The 25,646-nt window shown below is 45.0% G+C and overlaps 1 protein-coding gene across 1 annotated transcript in view; it reads right to left on the reverse strand.

The window, feature by feature from the left end:
* GLRB (glycine receptor beta) overlaps window positions 1-19,484 on the reverse strand; it is an 88,226-nt gene extending 68,742 nt beyond the window's left edge. Inside the window, exons 1-3 of the mRNA XM_074991883.1 lie at window positions 19,336-19,484; window positions 3,612-3,718; window positions 1,224-1,291 (exon numbers count right to left, since the gene is read on the reverse strand). Coding sequence (XP_074847984.1) covers window positions 1,224-1,291; window positions 3,612-3,718; window positions 19,336-19,457 — 297 coding nt within the window. The 5' untranslated portion in view covers window positions 19,458-19,484. The remainder of the gene's footprint in view (window positions 1-1,223; window positions 1,292-3,611; window positions 3,719-19,335) is intronic.
* Window positions 19,485-25,646: the final 6,162 nt, after the last annotated feature.

Raw genomic sequence — 25,646 nt, forward strand, 5'->3', positions numbered from 1 at the left:
GATGAGAGTTCATAATACACTATGGCAACAAAAGAAGCCATTTCAACAGAGGATAAAGACAAAAGGATGTGATGAATGTAGGTTATTGGTATTTGACCTGATACCAAGTAGTTGGCCTGGGCATTTACTGACCACTGACCGCGAATCTAAACAGTGCGATGGAACCAGAGCTAGTTGGTCAGAAGCAGAAGCAGGGAACAGATAGACAGACTGGGGTAAAGGGAAAAACTTTCTATTTAGACTACTCAATTTTAAATCAAATTCCAATTTTTTCAAATTTAAATGTAAGTCTTTCATACAACTTCTGCTAATCTCATTGGGTCCAACAAAGACTAAGGCCATGCCTACACTAGTAGGTAAAATCCATTTAATATATGCAAATCCAGCTACAAAAATTGCATAGTTGGAGTTGACTTTTCTAAAATTGATTTTTGCTGTATTCCACACAGTGGGAAGTCAACGGGAGAAATGCTCCTGTTGACTTCCTTTTCACCTCATGACTGCCAGGAGTTCTGGGATCAATGTTGGTGCCATGATAATTAGATTTAGCGTGTCCCCACTACGTGCACTAAACTGAATCCTGTAAGATCAGTCACCAGCATATCAATCTTCCCATAAGTGTAAAATGTACCCTAAGCTACTGAATATTCCTCACATTCAACCTGGAACTGTTATATCCTGAAGGGAATGCTTCTCACCTTGGCACTCAGAAAATTGATAATAATCATAAAATGACATCTGTCTTTTATCAATACTCTCTCATCTGGGTATCAAATAAAGGCACAAGTGTGATCAGCTGTGCACTGATATTGCATTTCTTTACATCACTCAAAATCTGCTTACTCATATCCTCAGACGCTTGGAAAATTAAGAATTTGTACACTACACATCCTTCTGCTCTTGGCATGGTCACCTTTCATTTACGGAGCATACATTCACCTTAAGATTGTAGTATATGACAAAACTCATTATCAGGAAGGTCACTGACCTCACACTAATACACACTATCCTGCTGAGTTGAGTATCTTAAGCAAGGAAGAACCACATCTCACACTTCTCAGAAGTCACTGGACTCCTTATTTTTTAAGCCTGGACTCCATTAAATTCTAAATCTTCTCACAGTTTATGAGTGACAGATAGAATCCTCCTTGTGGTTGAGTGGATTTAATTCAGTTCAACTTAATAAGAAATTTTGCATGCAAATATTAAAATTTCACACTTACCATCGTTGTCTCTTGGATTGATCCAAAGCTGTTAATGAAAATATTGACTGTTACATCAACTGGAATTCCTAAAGAAAAACAAAGAATAGAAAATGCACAATAACCTATACTGCATAACTTTTTTAGAGCCTGATTCTTTTGTGTCCTAATGACCACTTATTCCATTCTGGCAATGTAAAGGAGGCTTAAATTCAATTACACATACTTTAGGACCCCTTTTAAATGTACTTAACAGTGCTGTGGCACATTTGCTGTGTTCTGCTTCCTTTAAAATTAAAATTATTTTCATTTTAATGATAAGAAGTTAGAAAAATCCCTCAGTGCAAATCTCTAATCTTAAAATACTACGTATACAGTAGATTGGAATCTTCTGCAAATTTCATGCTTTTGTGTTATCACAAAGCTCATAATACTGGTGCCTGTATCTAGCAGGGTGACACAGAAAACATATGTATGCAGAAAAGGCACACATTTGGGGTTCTCCTAACCAATATGTGACATACTGTATTTGCTCAGATTCTTCTGACGAGCTGCTCTTCTTACACGTTTGATATGAGCGTGTACAGGCTTGATGGTTGTGACTGGGTATACAAATGCAACTTCTTTATCCCTAGTGCAATACAGATTAACAAACCTCGATGTTCCTCTTGCAGACTCTTCCCTGGTGGCTACAACTTTACGTGGTGGGGCAGCTTATATGTTCCCAGGACCCTGAGGCATATGCTGGTGCAAAATGTAATTCCCGGTGGGGCCACCCAAGACAGACAGGCAATAGGTAGAGAGGAACCAGATGAAAAGCTGTTCTCTGGTACTCCAGGGTGTGGTTTGAGAAATAGGCCAACACCAGAAGGTAGCTGTTCAAGCACAATGGACAGAAAAGGCAGTAGTGATGTTTATGGTTAACTGGTAGGAGCTGGAGTAGCCCCTAAACCACCACAGGCAGGAAGTTGCTCCAGCCCCTTGGGTTACTGCAGGCCCAGCTAGAGAAGTCCTTGCCTACAGTGGCCTGGTGGAGGGAGCAGCTGGACAGGGAGGCAACTGGATAGGTGATGGCCTGGAGCAGCCCCCCTGCTGTGGACAGGGGCTGTGCTGGCTGTGCTGGAGACCAGGGTCGGTCTGACAGCATTGGACAGATTCAGACTCAAAATCTAACATATATATAATTTAAGTAATATTTTTTTCCAATTTATGCTGCTGAGACTGGTGAGAGACTGGATTCTGCTATAGTCACAGCCTTTATACCAAGCCACATTGAGCTCTTTCTTCAAGTGGCTGAGTGCTCTCAACTTCAAATGCCTTCAGTGGACTTGAGGGAGCTCAATACCTTGAGTGTGCAAGCCAAGTAAATCAGTCATGCTTGAGACATATTCTAACTTGGGCAAATCACTTGTCAGAAAATTTTCTTCTCCCATCATTTTGCTCTGAATGGATATAACATTACAGTTGTGATTCATTCAGATGGGCATGGGTGGGAGAAAAGGAACCAAATACCAACAGTAAGACTTTGGGCTATATTCCTGCCTATTACTCAATATCAAGTAATCTAGTAGGTAGACAGGTGGAGCGGGGGGCTTCCTTTGAGGTAGTTGAGTTTGTGGGAGCTGGGTTAGTACCTTCATAAAATGTTATTTGAGCCTAGATAGCTGAAGAACTGTTTCCCACCAGAAAGAGGAAAGATAACTGGATATGTGCAGCACCCTCCTCCAAAGTACAAGCAAGATTAAAGGTTTCCAGAATAACTTCTTTCATATTATGAGTATGTGTATGTTACAGTTATATACTATGCACACACATATTCTCAATTAGTGCAATTAGTATGAAAAATTGTTTGTGTTTTCTAAAAGGAGAAAATAATCTCATTCCTAGAAGATGTAAAATGCAGCTTTGAGAGTGATGAGGTTTTTTTCGACAATATATATCCCTGCCATTATTTTAACTACACAAAAGGGATAGCTTCCTAAGAGCATGTGTTTAAGCATATTGTCCACACTAATTTCCCATGTGCAGCAATAGAAATTATGGGAATCATAATTTTTGTGAATTTTAAGAATACTAATGTTGTAGGGCCCAAAATAACCTGCTTAGAAGTTAAGTAAAACAGTTTAACATTTCAAACCTATACTTCTTTGAGAAGAGTAATCAAACACAACTTTAAAACCATATTAATTTTAAAAAGCCTCTAATTAAAATAATCCCTAAAACCACTCAATGAATTATCTGTCCATCACCTAAAAAGAGTAAATATCTTTCAACAGTTTCACCCCCTTTTCAGAACTTTAATCCTGTAACTTCATAAAAATCTAGTTAGCACAGATTCTGTGCATGTGAACAAAAAAAGGGAAATTATTAATAAGCTGAAAGATAGTAAATGTGTTTTATGTGACAAACCTTTGAAATTTGGTCTTATCCTGGGATCATAAGTGAGCAACAGCCTATTCAAGATATTGCTGGTGGAATTAACAGGTACTCTTGCAAGATCTTCAGCTGATTGCTGGCTGTGAAAAAGTTCATTGGTTGTTATCAAGATAGCAGTACTATAAGTCTGAATCCCCTGATTCATTTTAAAGTACCATTCAAAAAGTATCCAAATGGCATCATGTACATAAACATCCCCAACATTTATCTCTTTAAAGAAGATTCTACGCTGTTTAATCTTTCATCACCTAACTCTAATGCATTACAGTACTGACATTTCAATATTTTCTTCATGTTTTAAAAGCCATCAAAACACTTATAATTTCCAACTGTAAACTAAATAAACTACGAACACTGAATTAGCAAAACTGAACTAATGTTTTTTTATCACAAATACTAGAGATGCTTTAATTTCTTCATTAAGTAAAAGAAGCCTACTCAATTACTTTTTAAAACAAAAAAGCAGTCAAGTAGCACTTTAAAGACTAACAAAATAATGTATTAGGTGAGCTTCCGTGGGACAGACTCACTTCTTCAGACCATAGCCATACCGGAACAGACTCAATATTTAGGGCACAGAGAACCAAAAATAGTAATCAAGGTTGACAAGTCAGAAAAAAATTATCAAGGTGAACAAATCAGAGAGTGGAGGGGCAGAAGTGGAGGGGGGAGTCAAGAATTAGATTAAGCCCAGTATGCAAAAGAGCCCCGATAATGACATAGAAAATTCCCATCCCAGTTCAAACCATGTGTTAATGTGTCGAATTTGAATATAAAAGAGAGTTCAGCAGCCTCTTTCCAGAGTGTTGTGAAAATTCCTCTTCAGTAAGACAACCTTTTAAGACATTAACAGAATGGTCCACTCCATTAAAATTACTTTTTAGTAACTCTCAGATTAGAAACAAATGAGTTGACGAGCAATTTTAGGTATCAAAATATTCTGAGGATTTTTTGGACTCTGCTGCTTTTCATGTGATTTCATGAATTCAATTATCCTACAAAAAGTTAGAAACTTTTAATAATGTAACTGGAAGACCTGATAACCCCTTTCAATTGAAAAAAGAGGTTGCAGAGTTACATTTTACTTTTGCAGGGAGAACTACTAAAGCCTCATTAACCTTTAATTATAGGTAATGTTCCAGGTGATTAATATAATTAAAGACAGCTTGGGATAGGAAAGCATAGATTAGCTACTGCATTTTGAGATTATGGCCAGTGGACATGTGTTCACACCTCTTTGCAACTCACCCAAGCAATTCAGTGGATCTCCGGCAACCTTAGTCTGGCAATGTTATGTACACGTGGTTGTGAAATTCCAACACTCCAGAGTAACCCCAAACAAATTTCATTAGAATAAATGAAACATCAGACCCTACACCAGTTTGTGATTTCTCTCGATTAAATGAATAAATAAAGCAATAAGCATGCTATGGGCTGGCTGTGGTTTACAAGGATTAGCCCCTGCCAGGTAGACGGATGCTCCGTTATCTTTCCTAGCACAGAAGTAAAGCTGACTGGTCTGTAGTTTCCTGGGTTGTCCTTATTTCCATTTTTATTGATGGGCACTTTATTTGACTTTTTCCAGTCTTCTGGAATCTCTCCTGTCTTCCACGAATTTTCAAAGCTGATAGCTAATGGTTCAGAAACCTCCTCAATCAGCACCCTAAGTATTCTAGGATGCATTTCATCAGGCCCTGGTGGCTTGAAGAGATCCAACTTGTCTAAATAATTTTAAATTTGTTCTTTTTTTATTTTTATTTATGACCCCCCAACACTTCCTCCAGCATTCACTATGCTAGGTATCCAGACACCACCAACTTTCTTGCTGAAAACCAAAGCAAAGTTATTAGGCACGTCTGCCATTTTTACATTTTCTCTCATTGTTTTGTTTCCTTTTCACTGAGTCCTTGGCCTTCCTCTTGCTTCTAATATATTTGGAGAATATTTTATTCTTACCCTTTATGTCCCTAGCTAGTTTAAGCTTGATTTGTCACTCCACCTTTCTAATTCATACTTGTGTTATTTGTTTACATTCATCCTCTGTAATTTGACCTAATTTCAATTTTTTATTATTAAATCATTCTACAGCTCCTGGGTATCCTGGTGGTCTCTTGCCATACTTCCTATATTTTCTATGCAACAGAATAATTTGGCCTTGCACCCTTAATAAAGTCTCATAGGAAAACTGCCAACCTTCTTCAGTTGTTTTTCCTCTTAGACTCACTTCCCATTTGATCTTACCTAACAAATCCCTGGGCTTGCCAAAGTCTGCCTTCTTGAAATTCATTGCCTTTATTTTACTGTTCTCCCTCCTACCATTCCTTAGAAAAGGGATTCCTAACCTATGGGTCACAACCCAAACATGGGTCGCAATTAGCTTTGGTAAGGGTCGCCAGCTAGGTGGCTCCAAGCCACATGTGGATCTTAAAGGAGCCATCTGTGGCTCTGCTGCTGCTCACCCCTCAGGTTCCCAGTCCCTGTCCTGCCCTGCTGCTCTGAAATGAAACCCATGTAATTGATTTAACAGGTGGCAGGAGGGATCCAGCCATTAAACCAATTAAACTGAGTCCTATTTCAGGCTATGTCTACACGTGCACGCTACATCAAAATAGCTTATTTCGATGTAGCGACATAACGTCTACACGTCCTCCAGGGCTGGCAACGTTGACGTTTAACTTCGACGCTGGGCAGCACCACATCGAAATAGGCACTGCGAGGGAACGTCTACACGCCAAAGTAGCACACATTGAAATAAGGGTGCCAGGAACAGCTGCACACAGGGTCACAGGGCGGACTCAACAGCAAGCCGCTCCCTTAAAGCAACTCCCAGACACAGTTGCACTAAGCAACACAAGATCCACAGAGCCGACAACTGGTTGCAGACCCTGTGCATGCAGCATGGATCCCCAGCTGCAGCAGCAGCAGCCAGAAGCCCTGGGCTAAGGGCTGCTGCACATGGTGACCATAGAGCCCCGCAGGGGCTGGAGAGAGAGCGTCTCTCAACCCCTCAGCTGATGGCTGCCATGGCGGACCCCGCTATTTCGATGTTGCGGGACGCGAATCGGCTACACATGCCCTACTTCGATGTTCAACTTCGAAGTAGGGTGCTATTCCCATCCCCTCACGGGGTTAGCGACTTCGACGTCTCGCCGCCTCACGTCGATTTCAACTTCGAAATAGCGCCCAACACATGTAGACGTGATGGGCGCTATTTCGAAGTTGGCGCCACTACTTCGAAGTAGCGTGCACGTGTAGACACAGCCTCAGTGTGGTAGGACAGGGAACTGCCCATGCTATAGTTGGGGGAAGATGGCCGGGGGAAGCCATGCAGAGGAAAAGGTGGCAGCGGCCGAGTGAGGGAGCAGTGCAGGGCAGTAGTAGCAGTGTGCAGAACTCATGTGAGGTAGGTGAGGTGCAGGTGTCTGAGAGGGGTTTAAGGCTGGGGATGGGAAGGTGGGGGGCTGAGAGCCAGCCAGGGCTCCACACTCCAGTCGGCTCCCAGCTGCAGGGTACCCCTGCCTTTCCTGGCTGGGGATCCTGCAGGGGGTGCTGCTGGTCAGGGCTCTGTGCCCCATCCGGCTCCCAGCCGGGGATATCGTGGCTTGTGCTGCCAGCCAGGGCTCCATGCCCCAGTTGGCTCCCAGCTGCAGGGCTGCCAGGGTCCCTGCCCCTAACCCCGGTTTTTGGAAATCTTATGTGGGTCAGGCAGACCTGGCTAGGGATCCCATGGGTGGGGCTGCGTGTCCTGTATCAGTTTTCTAAAAATCTGGCAACCCTATCGGAGAGGGATTTAAGACCAAGGGAAGCGGGAGGTGTTTTGGAATTGAGAGGGATTTAAGCCAGGTTGAAGGTGGAGCATGTTTTTCCCTGGGAGAACCTCTTCCCCACCCCCCAGGTTTGACTTGCCTTGGGTCACAAAGTCTTCCTGAATTGTCAAAATGGGTCCCCATCTAGAAAAGGTTGGGAACCACAGGCTTAGAATTATTAAATCTATAATTTCATGACCACTTTTGCTTAAACTGTCTTCCACTTACAAATTCTCAAGCCGTTCCTTCCTGTTTGTTAAAAATCAGATCTAAAATAGTCTCCACCTGATTAGCTTTTTCCACCCTCTGAAATAAAAAAACTGTCTCCAATAAATTGGAAGAACTTGTTGGATAATATATGCCCTACTGTGTTACTTTCCCAACAGGTGTCTGAAAAGTTGAAGTCCCCCATGACCACTGAGTCCTGTGCTTTGGATGATTTTAATAGTTATTACAAAAAAACCCTTAGCCACCTCTTTCACCCGCTCGGGTGGTCTGTTATAGACTCCTATTATGACATCACCCTTGGATTTTAGCCTTTTATCCCTACCCAGAGACTCTCAGCAAGTCTGCCTTCTCATGTCTATCCCAACCCGAGACCAAGTGTGTACACTCTTAATATATTTAAGACAACACCTCCTCTCTTTTTTCCCCACCTGTACTTTCTGAGGATCTTCCATACTCATCGTGTCTCTATGATACCAACTACCTCATAGTTATGTTTATTTATTAGTATTTCAAATTACTCCTCTTTATTCACCGTACTTCCTGCATAGAAAACTAAGATACTGATTTGATTTTGTCCCCCAGTTCTGTCTTGTCTTTCCTTTATCCCTGCTATTACAGCCCATGCTCCCCTGCAATTTTGGATCTGTCTCCCATGTCTTCATGTTTATAACTCACCTGTAGGCTTTGGTCTCCTTTCTCCATCAAATCTAGTTTAAAGCCCACCTCACTGGGACTACATCTGCACTGGCCCCTCCCTTTCAAAAGGGACACGCAAATGCGCCAGATTGAAAATGCAAATGAGGTGTTAATTTGAATATTCAGGGACTCATTTGCACCCTTCTTCCTAATTTTTTTTCAGGAAGAAGGGTGCTTTTGAAAGCAGGGCTTCCTTTCACAGGTACCCCAGCTACACGGCTGTTTTGCATTTTGAAAGCAGCTCTTCTGGATCAGCGAGTGGCCATCATTATGGAAATGAGGTGCTGAACAAACAAATTGGTGCCTCATTTGCATTTTCAACCTGGCGCATTTGAATGCCCCTTTCAAGAGGAAGGGGCCAGTGTAGATCTAGCCCAAGCTATCCTGTGTCCAAATACTCTTGTTTCCTTCCTCAATAGGTGGACTTCATCTCTGCTTATTAGTCTTTCTTCCTGGAACACCACCCCATGGCCAAGGAAGCCAAAGCCCTACCGGCCTCACCGTATTCACAGCTACACATTCAATTGTTTAAATAAAAGCCTAATCCACTTCTGCTTCCTGGTTAGGTGGTCTGTAGTAGACTCCTACCATGACATATCCCCTGCTTTTTACTCCTTCTAACTGTTCCCACAGACTCTCAACAAGCCTATTTCCTATGTCCTCCACAACCTAAGTCCAAGTATACACATTTTTCATACATAAGGCAAAACCTCCTCCATTTTTTCCCTGCCTATCCTTCCTGACCAAACTGTACCTTTCTATGCCAATATTCCAGTCATATGCATTATCCCACCAGCTGCGTCTACACTAAAGGATTTTGTCAATAAAATGGCTATTTTGTTGACAAAACCTGGGGAGTGTCCAGATTCGCAAGCGTGTTCTGTGGACAGTAAGTCAACAGAATGCAGTACTTTTGTCGACAGCAGTACCCTGTTCCCCATGAAGAAGAACACTGCTGTTGACAGATCTGTCAACCAAAAGTGAGTCTGAATGCTCCGGGGGTCAGAGGGACATCTGTGGACAAAAAGGCCCTCCAGAGCACAGCACAGGTGCCCAGGGGACACTCTGTCCACAGCAATCAGTGCTCTATGGTTCCTGCCTCCCGCCCTTCAAGCTGCAGGGATCCCAGGAAACCCTGTGGCAGGAAGCTGAGCATTGGAGCAGTGTGCTGTGCAGCTCCCTCCAACATGCCCACAGCCACAGCCAGCCAGCAGCATGGCAGAGACACACGAACCGTGAGACAATGGACTGGGGCTGAGGCCCAGGCCCTCTTGGATCTGTGGTGGGAGGAGGAGAGGCTTCAAGACCCCAAGGCGAGGCGCCACGATGCACCCCTCTACACTTGGATGGAAACTGCCCGGGCAGAACAGAGCCACCCCTCTCCCCTGCATCCATACAGCAGGTCCAGGTGAAGGTGAAGGAGCTCAGGCAGGGCTATATCCATGCCCAGGCCACTGCCTGATGCTCTGGGGCAGGACCCACCACCTGTCCCTATCACATGGAGCTCCACTCTGTCCTGGGGCTTGGGACACATAACACCCAACCCACAGCATGGAAAAGGCACTGGAGGCCCACCCAGCACAGCTGGAGCACCACCAGCAGAAGGAAAACACTGCCAGGCTCCAACCCCTACCAGAGCTGGAGTCAGACATGGTGTCAAAGGACAGCAGCAGCCTCTGCACAGTGCTGGAGATGATCTCTGCCAGCCAGGCCATCTCCCGAGCATTGTCAGTGCTGGGCAAGGGCCCCTCCAGTAAGTGCCCTGCATACCACACACACCAGGATGCGGGAGATGGGCTAAGATGGGGTGTGCTGTGAGCATCACCCAGATGGCTTGGGTGGGACCTCACACTGAGGTCCCAACACGTGGAACCATGTGCACAGTAATGTGTGCCACCCAGACCAGCAGACAGCCCCCGGGCACAGTGCTAGCAGCCAAAGGGGGTGTCCAGCCACAGAGGGGTCCCCACATGGGTGGCAGAGAGCCTGGAGCCGGCAGGCCTTCCCTAGGGCCCACCCACCATACACCTGCGGCTCACAACACTGTCTGCAGGAGCTGGTGCTGCCTCTTGCTTGCAGCCATGCCCAGGTGTGGGAAGCCCCACTCCTTGGTGTGTCTGGGGTCAGGCCATCACCATGGTGGCTAGCCCACTTCCATCTGTGGCAGGTCCTGGCTGCCTCCTCCTCCCTCACTGCCTGAGGCCTGGGGCTCATCTGGCCTCCCACGAGACTGGCAGCAGGCTGGTACCTATGCCCACGGGCTGTCTGCGGGGTCTGGGTGGCACCAACGGTGAGCCAGTCCTACCCCAGCAACAGGGTGAGCCCGCAGCTGGAGGGGCTGTCGCAATGTTCCAAAGGACATACATCGGCACCACAGTGCCTCCTGTGCTATGAAGGATGATGAACATCATGGAGCAGCAGGTGAGCGACAACAGGGAATGGCACTCATGGACCTGGGACCAATCCCTATCCCACATGGACACACCACCAGCATCTGGCAGGTCATGAAGGCCCAGCTGCCTGGGGCTGCTGCCCCTGTTCCCACCACCCCCACCAGCCACCCCGCACAGCATCCTGGACCTCCTGCAGTGGCTGAGGCCCATGCATGCCCTCCTGCTCCCCTTGCCCATCCAGAACTCACTGCAGCCCCACCACCTCCATACCTCACCCTGGTCTCAGTACCATCCCAGTCCTGACAAGGGCCCCAAACCTGCAGCAGGAGGGGATCCCAAGGCTGATGCCACTCAGGATCCCATTGTCCCTTGGGTTTGTGGAGCCCACCCCCTCCATGTTCTGAGGACTGCAGCCCCTCTCCCAAGCCCACCCATCCAAGTTCTGAGACCCTCTACCCCTGTCCCAAGTCCCCCATACCTTCCAAGCTCCCACCCTCATAAATAGTTCACTGCACTATCTGTAAATAGCTTTTTTTTAAATTACACCATTTATTTTGCACTGGTCTTCTTTGGTTAAGTAAAATAGTTATTTGAGCACCACGCCTGCATCCCTTCTCATTGTGCAGGGGTCAGGGAGGGGCAAGAGGGCAAAAGGAGAGGTTGTGGTGGGGATGGGTTAGGTCTGTGGGCCCAAGGCCCCCATTGGGCATGCCCTGGAAAGGGTTACTGGGGGCCATGGGAAAAGTTCTCTCTCAAGACCTCCCAGATCCACACCCCATCCTGATGGACCTGGCAAATGGGAGCTCCACCCAGCCCCTCATACTCATGGCTGGCAGCCACCCCCCACCCTGGGAGGAAGGCCTCCTCTAGCCCTTCCTCTCTGTTGTGCAAGGCACAACATGCCGCCACAACTTGGGGGACATCGTGCTCCCCCACATCCAGGTGGGCGAGCAGGCACTGAAAGAGTTCATTGAGGTGGTTGAAGGTGCACTCAGCCTGCATCCAGGCCCAGTGGAGGTGAGCACTGAAGAGTTCCCAGCTGGGGTCTAGCTGGCTGGTGTAAAGCTTCATGAGTCACAGCATGAGGGATAGGCTGTGTCCCCCATGATGCAGAGTGGCATCTGCATCTCTCCAACCACCACCTGCATTCACCACCATGTCCCCAACCACCAGGTGGAGACAAATGTGCCCACATCCATCTTTCGGCACAGGCCAGAGATGTGGAACACCTGAGCGCTGTGTGCCTGGCCTGACCACCCAGCGTAAATGTCTGTGAACTGTCCACAGTGGTTGACCAGGGCCAGCAACACCATTGAGATGTATCCCTTGTGGTATATATGCTTGCCACTTGTGCTCTGGGACACGGACCAGAATGTGTGTCCTACTGATAGCCACAACACAGTTTGAGAACCCCAGGGTGGCAATCCGGCCACAACTGCATCCATGTCTCCCATGCGGATGATCCTCTGCAGAGGATGAAGTTGATGGCCATCATAACCTGCAGAGGGAGGGAACTGAACATACACATCAGTGACTGAGGGAGGGGGTCCCTGGGCCCCTTCTGGGGCCCCTCTTATCTCACAGAAGCTCCCCCAGTGAGGCCATCCTCCAGCAGCTGGGCTATGTGAGGGTGAGACAGCACGATCTCTGGGGATGGGGCTTTTCCTCCCAACTTCATCCCTCGCACCTCCAACTGAGTGTCCCCCTTTGGTGGGATACCCCCCCCCCCGCTCCCTGTGCAAAGAACTGCAGGCTGAGAGTGCCTTAACTCCATGAGAAGGGACTTCCCCACACCAAACTGGTTTCTCACTGAGCAGTATCTGTTGGAGATGGAGAGCTTCCAGAGGGTGACTGCGACCCCTTCCTCCATGGGGATGGTGGGACACAGCTGAGTGTCCTGTCTCCAGAGGGTGGGGGCAAGACAGGCGCAGGGAATGGGTGTTTGGTGAGGGGTCCCTTTAAGGGCGTGTCTCACCAGGGCTCCTGGAAGGAAATGCTGACCAGCAACTCTGTCTACTGTGGTTCTGGGTGGCTGTTTTGTCAACAGAGTGGATCGAAAGAGCAATTTGCTTTGCAGTCTGGCCACCATCTGTCGACGGAGGTTTTGTCTTCCAAAATAAATTTCTGTCAACAAATTGTTCTAATCTAGACATAGCCCCTAAGTCTCTGTGATACCAACTACGTCATATATGTATGTATTTACTAGCATTTCAAATTCTTCCTGCTTACTCCCATACTTCTTGCATTGTTTATAGGCAACTTAGATACTGATTTGATCTTACCCTCCTGCCTTGTACCTCCTTTATCTCTGCTATTATAGCCCATACTCCCTCCAATTTCTGGCCTATCTCCCACATCTCCATGGTTTTCACTTGCCTGTGGGCTTTGGTCACCTGTCCCCATCAAACCTAGTTTAAAGCCCTCCTTGTTAGGTTGGCCAGTCTGCATCCAAATACTCTCTTGCCCTTCCTCAATAGGTGCACCTCATCTCTGCTTATCAATCCTTCTTTCTGGAACAGCACCCCATGGCCAAGGAAGCCAAAGCCCTCCTAGCTACACCATCTTTACAGCCACGCACTTACCTCCAGAATGCATTTGTGTCTGCCTGGGCCCCCACCTTTGACTGGACAGATCAAAGAAGAACACCACACTCCAAACTCCCTCACTTGCACTTCCAGAGACCTGTAATCACTTTTGTTCTACTCAAGGTGATACCTCCCAGTATCTTTAGTCCCTACTGGATGAGTAGCATGGGATAGCAGCCAGAGGGCCACATGAAGGCAGGGAACTGGACTCAATGACCTCTTGAGGTCCCTTCCAGTTCTAGTGTTCCATGATTCTATGATCCTCAGCAATCCCTCCATCATGGGATTTCATATCAGGGCAACAGATGGATGCCTCCATTCCCCTCAGAAGATAGTCTCCAACTAATATCTTATGGGAATAGAGTCTGCAGACCTCCCATCTTTGGAGCTACATGACTTCTTCTCCTCCGACTTAAGGGCGAGCCCCAACTGGAATGGCTGGTCCTCACTGCCTCTCATTATCTGCCTCTAATACAGTCTCCTTAATCATCAATTATCCCTTCCCTACTGTGGGGAAGACACCTATCATGCCAGAGAAAGATCTGTTGCCTGTTTTTAGACAAACTGAAGTTATACAAATGTTTCTTGATTATCATTTCTCATCATTATTTTAAATGAACCCATTGCCATGGCATCTGGACACCAAATTTGAAAATTCAGACTTCATTAAGGTTGTCCATAAATCCCTGCTCTCCACTTCTAACTTCAGCCATTTCACTGGAGTATTTCTTTTACTTTGGAACTTTTAAAAATCATATTCATTTTTCTTTCACCTTACAAATGGATCTATCACTTCAATAGCCTTGTTATGGATCTGGAGATTCTCTGTAATAATTTATAAATAAAATGTATTGGTTAGCCAGACGGACGTGTGGTGTTTTTGTTTTTGTTTTGTTTTGTTTTGTTTTTTGTTTTGTTTGATTATACTGGCTTCAAATCCACAGGAAGCTGTCTAGAAAAACAGGCAGAAAGGGAAAGAATGGTTCAAGAGGGCCATTTCCCCAGAAACACATGGGCTATGTCTACACTAGCACACCACGTTGAAGCAGATTATTTCGACGTAAGAACATCAAAATAGGCTACTTCAACGCGTATCGTCTACACGTCCTCCAAGGCTGGTGCCATCGACATTCAATGTTGAAGTAGTGATGGAGAACATCAAAAGGAGCTGCCCCAGAAGGAAATGCGGAACATCCACACACACAAGTGCTCCCCATCGAAATAAGGGGCCAGCAAAGCCCCAAGCCATTCCCTTAAAGGGCCCCTCCCAGACATACTCAGCCTGCACAGCATGAGATCCACAGAGCCAACAACCTGTTGCAAACCCCGTGCACGCAGCATGGACCCCCAGCTGCAGCAGCAGCACCAGCCAGAAGCCCTGGGCTAAGGGCTGCTGCACGCGGCAACCATAGATCCCCACAGGGGCTAGACAGAGCATCTCTCAACCCCTCAGCTGATGGCCGGCATGGAGGACTCCGCTATTTCAATGTAGCGGGACGTGGATCATCTACACATGCCCTACTTCAACACTCAATGTCGAAGTAGGGCGCTATTCCCATCTTTGGATAGGAATAGCGATTTCGACGTCTCGCCGCCTAACATGGATTTCAATGTCGAAATAGCGCACAGTGTGTGTAGACACGACATGTACTATTTCAACGTTGTGCCAGCTACTTCGAAGTAGCCGGCTAGCGTAGACGCACCCTTGATGTTTGTTATGAGGCAGTGCCATGACTATCAGCTTTGAAGACCTTGCCTCCTCTCCACACATCTTGCAAACTTGTTCAAAGCAGGACAGGAAGAGTCCAGAGAATGCAGGAGATCAAAAGAAGTACAGCAGAGTTGAAAAAATATTCTCTCAAGGTAGATGGGTGGTGTTTTGGGGAACCATACTAAGTACAGGTGCTTGCTGAGATGCCTGGAAAACTTGTGTCTGTGTCAGAGATGATACGTTTTTAGGTAAGGTAGCTATGCAAGCAGTCTCTTGGTTTAAAATCTTCCCTCTAAATGATTTGCTCTTACTGAAAATAAAATAAAAATAGCCAACTTTAGTTTAAAAGGATTCTCTGATCACTGTATACACAACTGGTTATAGAATCCCATAAAGAACAGCCACAGGCACTCATGTTCAGCTGGACCCAAGATACAGTGGATACACAGGGCACTGTAGAATAGGGCCTTGTCTAAGAGTAAAAATACTGTGGGATTCCATCTCAGGAAATCTAAAGAAACAACCCTGACAAGTGAAAGGAGATGCATTCAGAGAGATCAGAAAGGGGACAGATTCAGCTAGCGTTACAATCATCACAATCATGTAAAGTATATCAAGCTTCTTAATAATCATTACTTGTGCAACAATCATTAGCATCATTAGCATATTGACAAGATGTAACAGTGATTTTAAATGCAAGATTTCCAAACGACTTACCTGTATAATGCCACAAACCATAATGATCATCAACATGAACTCTCAGAAATCTTAGCCATACATGATATAGAAGTAAGGCATTATCAAACGTGGTGAAAGGGATACATTTATACTGATGATAGTGGGATCAGGAACTGATTTATTAATCAAAGCTAACTCTTAGAACTGTTGTTCACCTCAGCAAGCCTGAGCAGACATATACGTGACATTCTCAGTTTGAAGCTATAGTTTCCGTGAGCTTGTCAGGATACACTATGTCTCGCTCTTTGGGCTTCTGAGACACAGTATGATGGCATTTACTGTCTCCCACAATCCACTGAACGTACAGGAAATTCTTACCACAGACCACGTAAGGCAGGAATAATTATTTGCAAAAAATTTCTAGTGAATGATGCCTCTTATTATCTTGTTCTCATAGGAGTTCTCGCTTATCCAAAAATCTCATTTTGCTGTGGCATCTGTAACTTTAATGAGTGGCTGATGTACACTGCTGATATGTAACGTGACTTTCAGGGAAGAAACATGTATGTCTTAGACAAGTTAAACCACATGTCATTTTCTCGTTGTCTGGATTGCTATATGACATGTAACCCAGTTGCCAAAATCTGCATGTAAAGGCAGAAAGGGAAACGGCTGAGCTGGCTTTTATATTCAAATTCGGCACATTAACATGGTTTAAATCGTGATGGGAACTTTCTGAGTCACTATAGGGGCTTGTCTGCATACTTGGCTCAGTCTAATTCTTGACCTTCCCCCCACCCCTCCACTCTCTGATTTGCTCACCTTGATTATCTTTTTCTGATTTGTCCTCCTTGCTTACTGTTTTTGGTTCTCTGTGCCTTGAGTCTGTTCTAGTCTGGCTATGGTCTGAAGAAGTGGGTCTGTCCCACGAAAGCTCACCTAATAAACCATTTTGCTAGTCTTTAAAGTGCTACTTGACTGCTTTTTGTTTTGATAGTGTATAGACTAGCACGGCTTCCTCTCTATTAAAGTGTTTTATCTGTTTAATTATTCTTACTGGCTATATAGCTCCCCTCATGTTATAACTCTAGTAGCATAACCTGAATAATTTAGTATTTGAGAAGTTTAGAGATGAACAAAGGCATTTTGTCATCATGGGTGATCCATGGAAAGGTTTGCATTGAGCACAGTGGGCCACAGGCCAAAGAGATTGGGAACCACTGACAGAGGTCCACATTTGCAGTTGATCCACAAAACTTTCATCCTTCATGAACACACAACCCCTAGTAACAAAAGTGCAAGTATGAATGCTGTTTTGCTGCAAGCTGCTCTGGGGGCTACGGATATACTGTCTGCAAAAGTGTCAACAAACTGAATTTACATGCACCAACTTTTAGCAACAGGGCTGTGTCAACACAACCATGTTGCTAAAAGCTGCATAGTGTAGACATCACCTTAGAAATCATTGTCAATGTTCCTCTCTTCTTTTTTACAAAGTTTTCAGTGGTAATCAAAGTACTGCTTCATAAAACCATTCATCATGTTGTATATACCAGAACAGTTGGCTGACTGCAGCAAATACACCACAAGCATGAAGTCACCTCACTTAGTAGATGATGGAGACAATAAGATTTATATCAGAGAGGTAGCCATGTTAGTCTGTATCTTCGAGAACAACATGAAGTCCTGAGGCACCTTATAGACTAACAGATATTTTGGAGCAAAAGAATATCTATTAGTCTATAAGGTGCCACAGGACTTCTTGTTGTTCAGTAAGATTTATGTAGTTCTTTGTGCAAGAGTTTATGTCAAATCATTTCACAAGCACATTCCCCATCTGTGGAATTCCTTGCCAGGATATACAGTAGAGTTCTTTATTATGGCCCTTTAAGTACAATATATCAAATTGTTCTTTACTTCAGAAAGTGTTTAAGGGTCAGAAACTACAGCAGCTATATTCTACTGTAATCTTTATAGATCTGAATTGAATAGAATATGAGACTATTTCAGAACAAGGTATCAGGCTACTTACATTCTAAAAGATAACTATTTCCACCAGTCATTGACATTAGTTGCGTTTGAGAAGCCTTCTACCTACTCCATCAGGGACAACTATGCTGTTATAACATCAGGATCTTATTGAAGGCAAGACTCTGAATTTAAGATATGTCAAATATGATTTTGTTTAGTTTTCGAAAAGCTGATTAGGCTTATCTTCACATTAATAACCTGAAGCCTGAGTTCCCACCTCTATAAAATAGGAATAGTGATACTGAATTCCTTTTTAAAATGCTTTGAGATCCATTCTATATAGCATGAGAAGTGCTATATAAAGGTATGTATTCACTACTTGCTATCATTATCATTATAAGCCTCAGTGTTTCCTTAAACCTCTCTCTAGTAATGACCTACAGCATTTTATCAAAGGACTCTAAATACTGCAAATAAATTCTTACATCATATCCATCAGGCATACTGTTCATGTGACAACTGTTCAAGTAAAAGGTAGACAAACAAAAAGCAAAATCTAACATTTCAGGACATCCCTTACCACATTTGATTTGAAAATCTCCAGGATTCCAAATCCAGCTGACTCAGAGCACCCAAACATTTACAGCTCAGTCAAAACAACAATAACAACCACAATCCTACTATAGGTTGATGTTTCTGCTCTTTTGTCAAATAAACAAAACTATCACTGTATCAATTGTTTAAAATGAGAGTTCACAGAGGATATGTCACAACTAGTGCTTGTGTCCAGCATGTAAAAGAAAAGTAATAATGGCTTGTCTAGCTAATATTTCCTTTCCCCTAACCTAGGGAGATATGTCTCCTAATTCCTGCCCCTTTCTTATAGCATGTTAAGGAATGGCACTGGTTAAAGTCCACATTCACACACAAACACACAAAGTGACTACAGTATCTCAGATCTCACTGTGATCTCACTGTATCATAATTAAAAATAATAATTTTTGCCATCAAACTTCATCAGTCATGGACATTTGAAAGGGAACCCAGTATGAATAACCAGAAAAGGCTTGAGCAGCCGTCCTCCCATCCCCCATCCAGCCCCATGGGGCCACCACAGTTGTGGGGAGCACTCCAGCCTGACCACAGCAGCCCCTGACTAGAGTGGCCAGGGATGGGGAGGAGCACTGAGGAGGACACCCCAGCCAGCCCCTCTGCCACAGACAGTGGCTGCTCCATCCAGGATGCAGCTCCGTTGCCCACGGTGCACCAGGGTTAGGTCTGCTCCCACCATGCTGAAGTGCCTCTCACATGCAGTCGGGCCACAGGCAGGGAAACTCCAGCCCAGCCACACTATAAACAATTAAACAGCATTTTACATCCCTAGACTCCAGATGAGTCTACCACAGCAAATAAAATACCAATGATCTTTTAAGGCTACACTGACCAAAAGCCCTTCCTCTCTTCCCCACTAACAAATCTTATTAAATAACTATGTTCTTTCAGTGGGAAAACCCAGTTTTCACTTTATAACTGTATGGAATCTCTTCATTAAAGAACTATAATATCACAATCACATATCATTGTTACAGTCTTGTAACATAAAAAGTATAAAAAAGATAAGGAACATACGATGGGCAGAGATATTGCTTCTTTTTCCCCTTTCCTTTCTTTGAAGATTTCTCTTTGGAACAGGCTTCTTCAACCCATAAAGACAACAAAACAAAAAAGAGAACTGCCAGTAAGAACTTCATCTTGAGGGCATATGTCTCAGAAGTATAGCTGATCTATGATAGATAAGAAAAAGGGCTATATTAGTGCGGCTAATTACAGAAAATGGGACCACCTACATATAGGAAGTAGACAAATATATTTCCTTCACACTCAACGGTCACAAAAAGCCAGCTCAGTAAGTTATCTGAAGAGAGAAGTGTTCCCAGGCTACAAATGAGGCTTAATGTCTATTTTAAGTTTCTTTCCAATATCTACCTACATGGATTGTCTGTAAGAGAGTTAGAAAAAAACACCCATAAATCAATACCAGCATATATTAGTTGCTGTGTTATGGAAGTATACATTTAAATCTTCTAAAGGAAGTCCTGCTCAAGAAGCCCATGAAGTCTCACTTCACATGGATCAACCACCCTCCCTTGCACCCCTCCCCAAAAGGAAAACAGAGACAGTTATATGCCACAGCATGCCAATTACTGAGATTATGAGAATTTAATGTTGCATTTTAAAACACTGGAGATTCCTGTGGCACCTTGCAGACTAACAGATTCATTTGGGCATAAGTTTTTGTGGGTAAAAATCACTTCATCAGATGCACGGAGTGGAAATCAATTTTTCCTCTTTTGGTATTCACACCTTCCCATCAACAGCTGGGAGTGAGCCACATCCACCCTGACTAAACTGACCTCAAGTAACACTGGTCCTACACTTTGAAAGTAACCTCCTTCTTTTGAGATGTCTGCATAAATAGCGAGATATCCCTACCTCTATAATTTTTATTCCATAAATCTGCCAAAGTGGTTTTTACCCACAAAAGCTCAAACCCAAATAAATCTGTTAGTTTATGAGGTGCCACAGGACTCATCATTGTTTTTTGCAATACATACAGACTAAAATGACTATTCCTGAGACTCTTAAAACATTGTGACCAATAAATTTATCATAGCAGACATACTCCAACCTTAATTCATACAAGGAATCACATTTGTTAAAAAATTTAGTTAAATGGGCTTATATATTTAAACAGCTGTCAAATACAACACCTTAGACAACAGAGAATATACCACAAGTATAGCAGAAGTTATAGATTACAATAAACATGGAAATTGTTAATAACCTACAGACCAATAACCTACAGAATGCTATGCTTTTCTCAGCATTTTGTGTCCTCAGAACCACAAGTAGCTTTTCCACCCTTTTCTCCCTAGGGCAACAGAAGCACTTAGTGGAGTCTTTTATTTTTTAAGAAATAGTAGTTTCATTGTTCTTTCCCTTGGAAGCAGCAGAATATTTATATTCTTTTTGACATCAGTAACAGAATGAGCTTCTTGTCCATCCCCCAAAGGCAACAACAGAAGGGTCATGTTATGCCCAAAGCAAACAGCAGCAGGGGCTCTTTGCCAAATTCCAAGATATGGGGATGTTCAGCTCCTTCCCAAGCAACAGCTGCAGAGCTCTCTGCTACCCTCCCCAACTACAGCAGCAGCCTCTCGAGTCTCAACCACAGCAGCAACACTAGGAGGAGGGAGAACTTAAAACCAGCTTCATATACAGCATCCTGGGACTTGCCAGCCTGTTACAAAATCAGCAAAACTGCCCTCCCCTCAAAGAAAGCATCATTAATCTGAAATATAATATAATATTATAATATTTTACATAGGATCTTTCATTGAAGACTCTCAAAGAGCTTTACAAGAGACATATAAGGGGTACTTCCACCCACTCTAGTCACGGCATAGGATCCCACTAAGCTACCTCCCCTCAAACACATCATTCTCCAATCACAGCAACGGTGGCTCTTTTCTCCTCCCTACCAAGCAGAGTAACAGGGGGTACCCCATCACTTCCTCCAGCAGGAAGCAACCTGGAGGCCGGGATCCCTTCGGCTGTGGGTCTTGTGCATAGGCGCTGGACCTAAGGATGTGGGGGAGGGGGCTGCAGCTGCCCTGGCTTGAAGCAGGTTCCCTTACAGGCGAGGTTACTTGCACTAAACTCACCATCAACACAACACCTCCCCTCCATTCTCCAGCAGCATCAACCACTGGAGAGCCCTCCACATCTGCAAAAGCAGCAGAAGAGCTTCCCCGCCCCCCGCCCCCTCTGCAACGCCAGCCCCGGGGCTCTCTGCCCCTGCATCCACCCTCGGCCCAGCACAGCACCCCTCTGCCCGCCCGCCCTGGCCGCCAGCAGCCGCTCCTCCCCCACCCCCCCGCCGGGCGCTGGCCGAGGTGCTGAAGGCGCTTCCCCCCGGCCGCGAGCGGGGCCCGGGGCTCCCCTTGACAACTGAGCGATGGAGCATCTCCTCCACCCCGTCCCCGCCGCAGACCCCTCGCTGCCCGGCTCCCGGCCCAGCCCGCCCCTCTAGCACCTACCCCAGCCCGCAGGCGCGCAGGACGCCGCAGCCCCGCCGCCTCTGCCCTAGAGCCGGGGGTGGCTCTGCAGCCCGCATCGCGCCATGGCAGCGCCGCCGCGGCCCCAGCAGCTCCTCCACCAGCCGTCGCCGCGCCGGCCAAATGAGCCCCGCAACCAAGCGCGCCCTCCCCCTACTGAGCATGTGCAAACGGCTCGGGCCGGCCCAGGGAGCATGTGCACAGCGCCGGTCTGTGCCCTGGCTTTCCCGGGAGCGCGGGTTCCCGAGGGAGCGGGGGCGGGCAGCGGCTGGGGAAGGGGAGATGGGCGGATATTTGCTCTCCCTGTGAGCATCACTGCCACACCTGTGGGGGGAGGTCCTGGGGCAATGGAAGCAGAGGGTAAAACGCCAGCACCGTGCCCCTGACCTCACAGCCAAGTCCCCTGTAGGATTGCCAACCCACAGAAATTTCATTTACAGACAAAATGGGAAAAATGGATGGACAGACACATTTTTATGGACATAATGTTTATATTATATTAAGGCTTTTAATAGATTTTGACACTGTAAACTTTAACAGTAAAGAATATTAAATTACATAAATTGCCAATGTGCTGACTAACTTGGCGGGATAACGTAGCTGGTAACATCCCGTCACCTCAACCATTGAGCTAAATAAACACTAAAATGTCCAATTTTCACTTTGCCATGCTAAAATGGCTGAAGCAGCACAGAACAAAAAATGCCATAGAATAAGTGCTGTTTTTTAAAAATTTCATTGCACTTTTATGAAATTTACAGAGACCTAATTTTTTACGGACTTTAAAGACACATCCAATTTTGGCTAATTTTTTACAGACTGTCCATAAATGTACTGATGGTTGAAAACCCTGTCCCCTGCTCTTGTGAACCCCTGAGTGCTCAGATCTAGAGGAGCCTGGGCCCCTGTTGTGAGACACGAGGCCAAGAGGCAGTCAGGACTCCTGGCAGAAGTCATGTCCAGAGGATAAAACAGTTGTTCAGGCTATATTACAGGCATGGGAGTAAGTATTTATAGTAAACAGGAAAGGGCAAGCACTGAAAATAGGAATTATAGAATCATAGGGCTGGAAGGGACCTCTGGAGGTCATCTGATCTAGTCCCCTACTTCAAGCAGGGTCAACCCCCACTAAGTCATACCAGCCAGGACCTCGTCAAGCCAGGACTTAAAAACCTAGAGGGATGGAGAATCCACCACCTCTCTAGGAACTATGCGTAAGTAGAGAAAATGGAATAATAATGGACAGTTAATACATTTTTTTAAAAATAGCATAAATGGGAAAGTGAAATAATTTTCAAAGATCAGAAGAGTATGGAAAGGGAAAAAAGGGGAGAAATTAGAATAGACAAGAGCAGTATTATAGTAAAATTTTAAGAAATAAATAGGAAATAATCTTGAACTACAAGATATGTATCTATTATCACTCTGCTCATTCAACTTGTATGTTTCCATCTTCTTTTTGCCAATTTTTGTTTGAAGAAATCAGGGAGGCTATAACCTCCTATGCGATTACACAGTGCCTAGTTGATGGTGAGTTTAGTGCAAGTAACCTCACACGTAAGGGGATCTACTTCAAGTCAGGGCTGCAGTGATTGTACAGCGCACAGATGGTTACAGTTGGGGCCTTGAGACACCACTATAATGCAGGTAAAATTATAAGGATAAATTCTTGTTGGAGGAGTGTTGAGCACTAGACAATGGGACAGATCATGTTATTTGAAGTGGCATAATTCCTTGAGCGGGGGCAGGAGGAATAAAGGATTTTGCTGCTATATGTGAAATGCTTGGGGTATTTTCTAATATTTGCTCTGTGCCCATCAGAATTTGCAATCACAGATTTCTTTGCTAAAAGTTAAGATGGCCAACAGGTTCCCTTCTTATTGATGAGCACAGTACATGGTGAGGAGTGTCCCACTGACTGCATCTCATATTTTGCTATGTTGGCACATGCTTTATTTATTTCCTAGAGGTCTAGGCATTGTATTTCATTTTAAAAATACAAATCTTACACAAAACTTAAAATGACAAACTCACCACACAATACCAGCATCACAAAACAATTGAAATAATCAACCAGCTGGATGACCAGATACACAAAAAGATAACCCACCACTTCTACACACCCACTTCCCCCATATTCCTCAGTTTCTCTCAAACACCCGATATATGAGTCTTGCAGAGTGTTACCTAAGAGTCCCTGGATGCCAGAGGGGTACAGGGATTATGGGGGTCACCCTAAGAATGTCACATTAGGTTTCTATTGAAAGCCTGTGTCATATAGGTCAATAGTTCTCTACTGGGGGATCCACAGCCCCCTGGGGGTCACGAGCTGGTTTCACGGGGGCTGAAGAAGGAAAACCAGCATTAGATTGGCTGAAGCCAAGGACAGAGAGCCCCAAGTCCCATTGCCCCATGAGCCTCACAACCGAAGCCCAAAACCCAAGCCCCAACTGCCATGTGGAGCAGAAACCCCAAATGCTCCACCCTGCTGACTGAACCATCCCCCAGCTTTCATACTACTTTTTATCCGGCTATTTATTTTTCCCGAATTACATTTCTTTGTTTCATAACCAAACAGACACATTGTGCATAATACAGGAGGAGCGGTCTAAAGGAAATTGTGGTACGCTATTCCTCTGGAGACAGCATATCAGGGGCTGGATGACAGAAGGAGACATTTTGAAAGGAATCCCGGGCTCAGGTGCATTTGTTGTTATCTTTCAAGAGAAAGACAGGGCTGATACAGCTTAGAACAAAGTGTTTTGACTGGCTGGTTGTGTTAGGAGCTAACACCCAGAAAAAGCAAGACCCTCTTGCATTGGAAGCAGGTTATGATAGGGTCACTTGCAGATCTGGGTGCCCTGAGAAGTGTCACACAAAGTTACTTCAATATTCCACTAGTCTTCACCAGTAACAGAAGATGTGTTACCAAAGCTCAGGCATTGGAATGAAATTTTACCAACATCTCCAGAGCTTCTTTCAGCAACACATATTAAAACTTAGACAAAATAGTCTTTGCATTTGTCTCCTTGGCATACAGGCCTGCCACCACAGGCCTGTAAGAAGCCATGAGGAAAAAAATTGCAATGCAGCTTTTCAGCCATGTTGCCAAGATGAATAAAAATACCTCAGCACACTGTGTTCTCACACTCTCCCTGAACACATGAAGGTGTGAATAACCTCATGGTGTCTGTGGAGATTTGTGGATTTGCACAATTGAACCAGGAGAACACAATACTATCTGTGAGACCATCAGCCATTGTTGGTGTGGCTGGCATAACTGTCCGCAGTAGACTGCATGTTTCTGGCTCCACAGTTCTATATCCCTGATGCTAGTTAAAAACCTTGCATTATTGTCAAAACTGAGTATTCACATGAAGGCTTGCCATTTTTATTTCCTGCGGCTAGGAAATGTGCCTTCTGAGATCTCTCGGAGTACTTGAGGACCCCTCTATTGATGTCTAGCTTTTAAGTGTAAAAGAAAGGTCCCCAGACATGGTTTACCTAAAGCTAGGAATGGGGGACATGAATGTTCTCTTCATTTTCTGCAATATACCTAGCATTGCCCCACTGCCTTGTGGGTTATCCTGGGAAGGAGCAAGGCTCAGGGAGTAAACCCTGACAGAAAATCCAGGTGGTTCTGTGCCAACTTCTGGCATTGACCCGGCAACTCCTGCAGCTGAGCTGGTACCAGATGTAGAGGTTATCCTCTCCTTTGGACTATATCAGTAAAGCCGAGAGGGGAACACTGGCGTCTGGGCAGCCCAGGGTCCCAAAAAAATGATTTCCAAGAAGCTGTACCACTCTAAACCAACTGGAAGG

The sequence above is a fragment of the Carettochelys insculpta genome, chromosome 4 (genome assembly GCF_033958435.1).
Source record: "Carettochelys insculpta isolate YL-2023 chromosome 4, ASM3395843v1, whole genome shotgun sequence".
Lineage (NCBI taxonomy): Eukaryota > Metazoa > Chordata > Testudines > Carettochelyidae > Carettochelys > Carettochelys insculpta.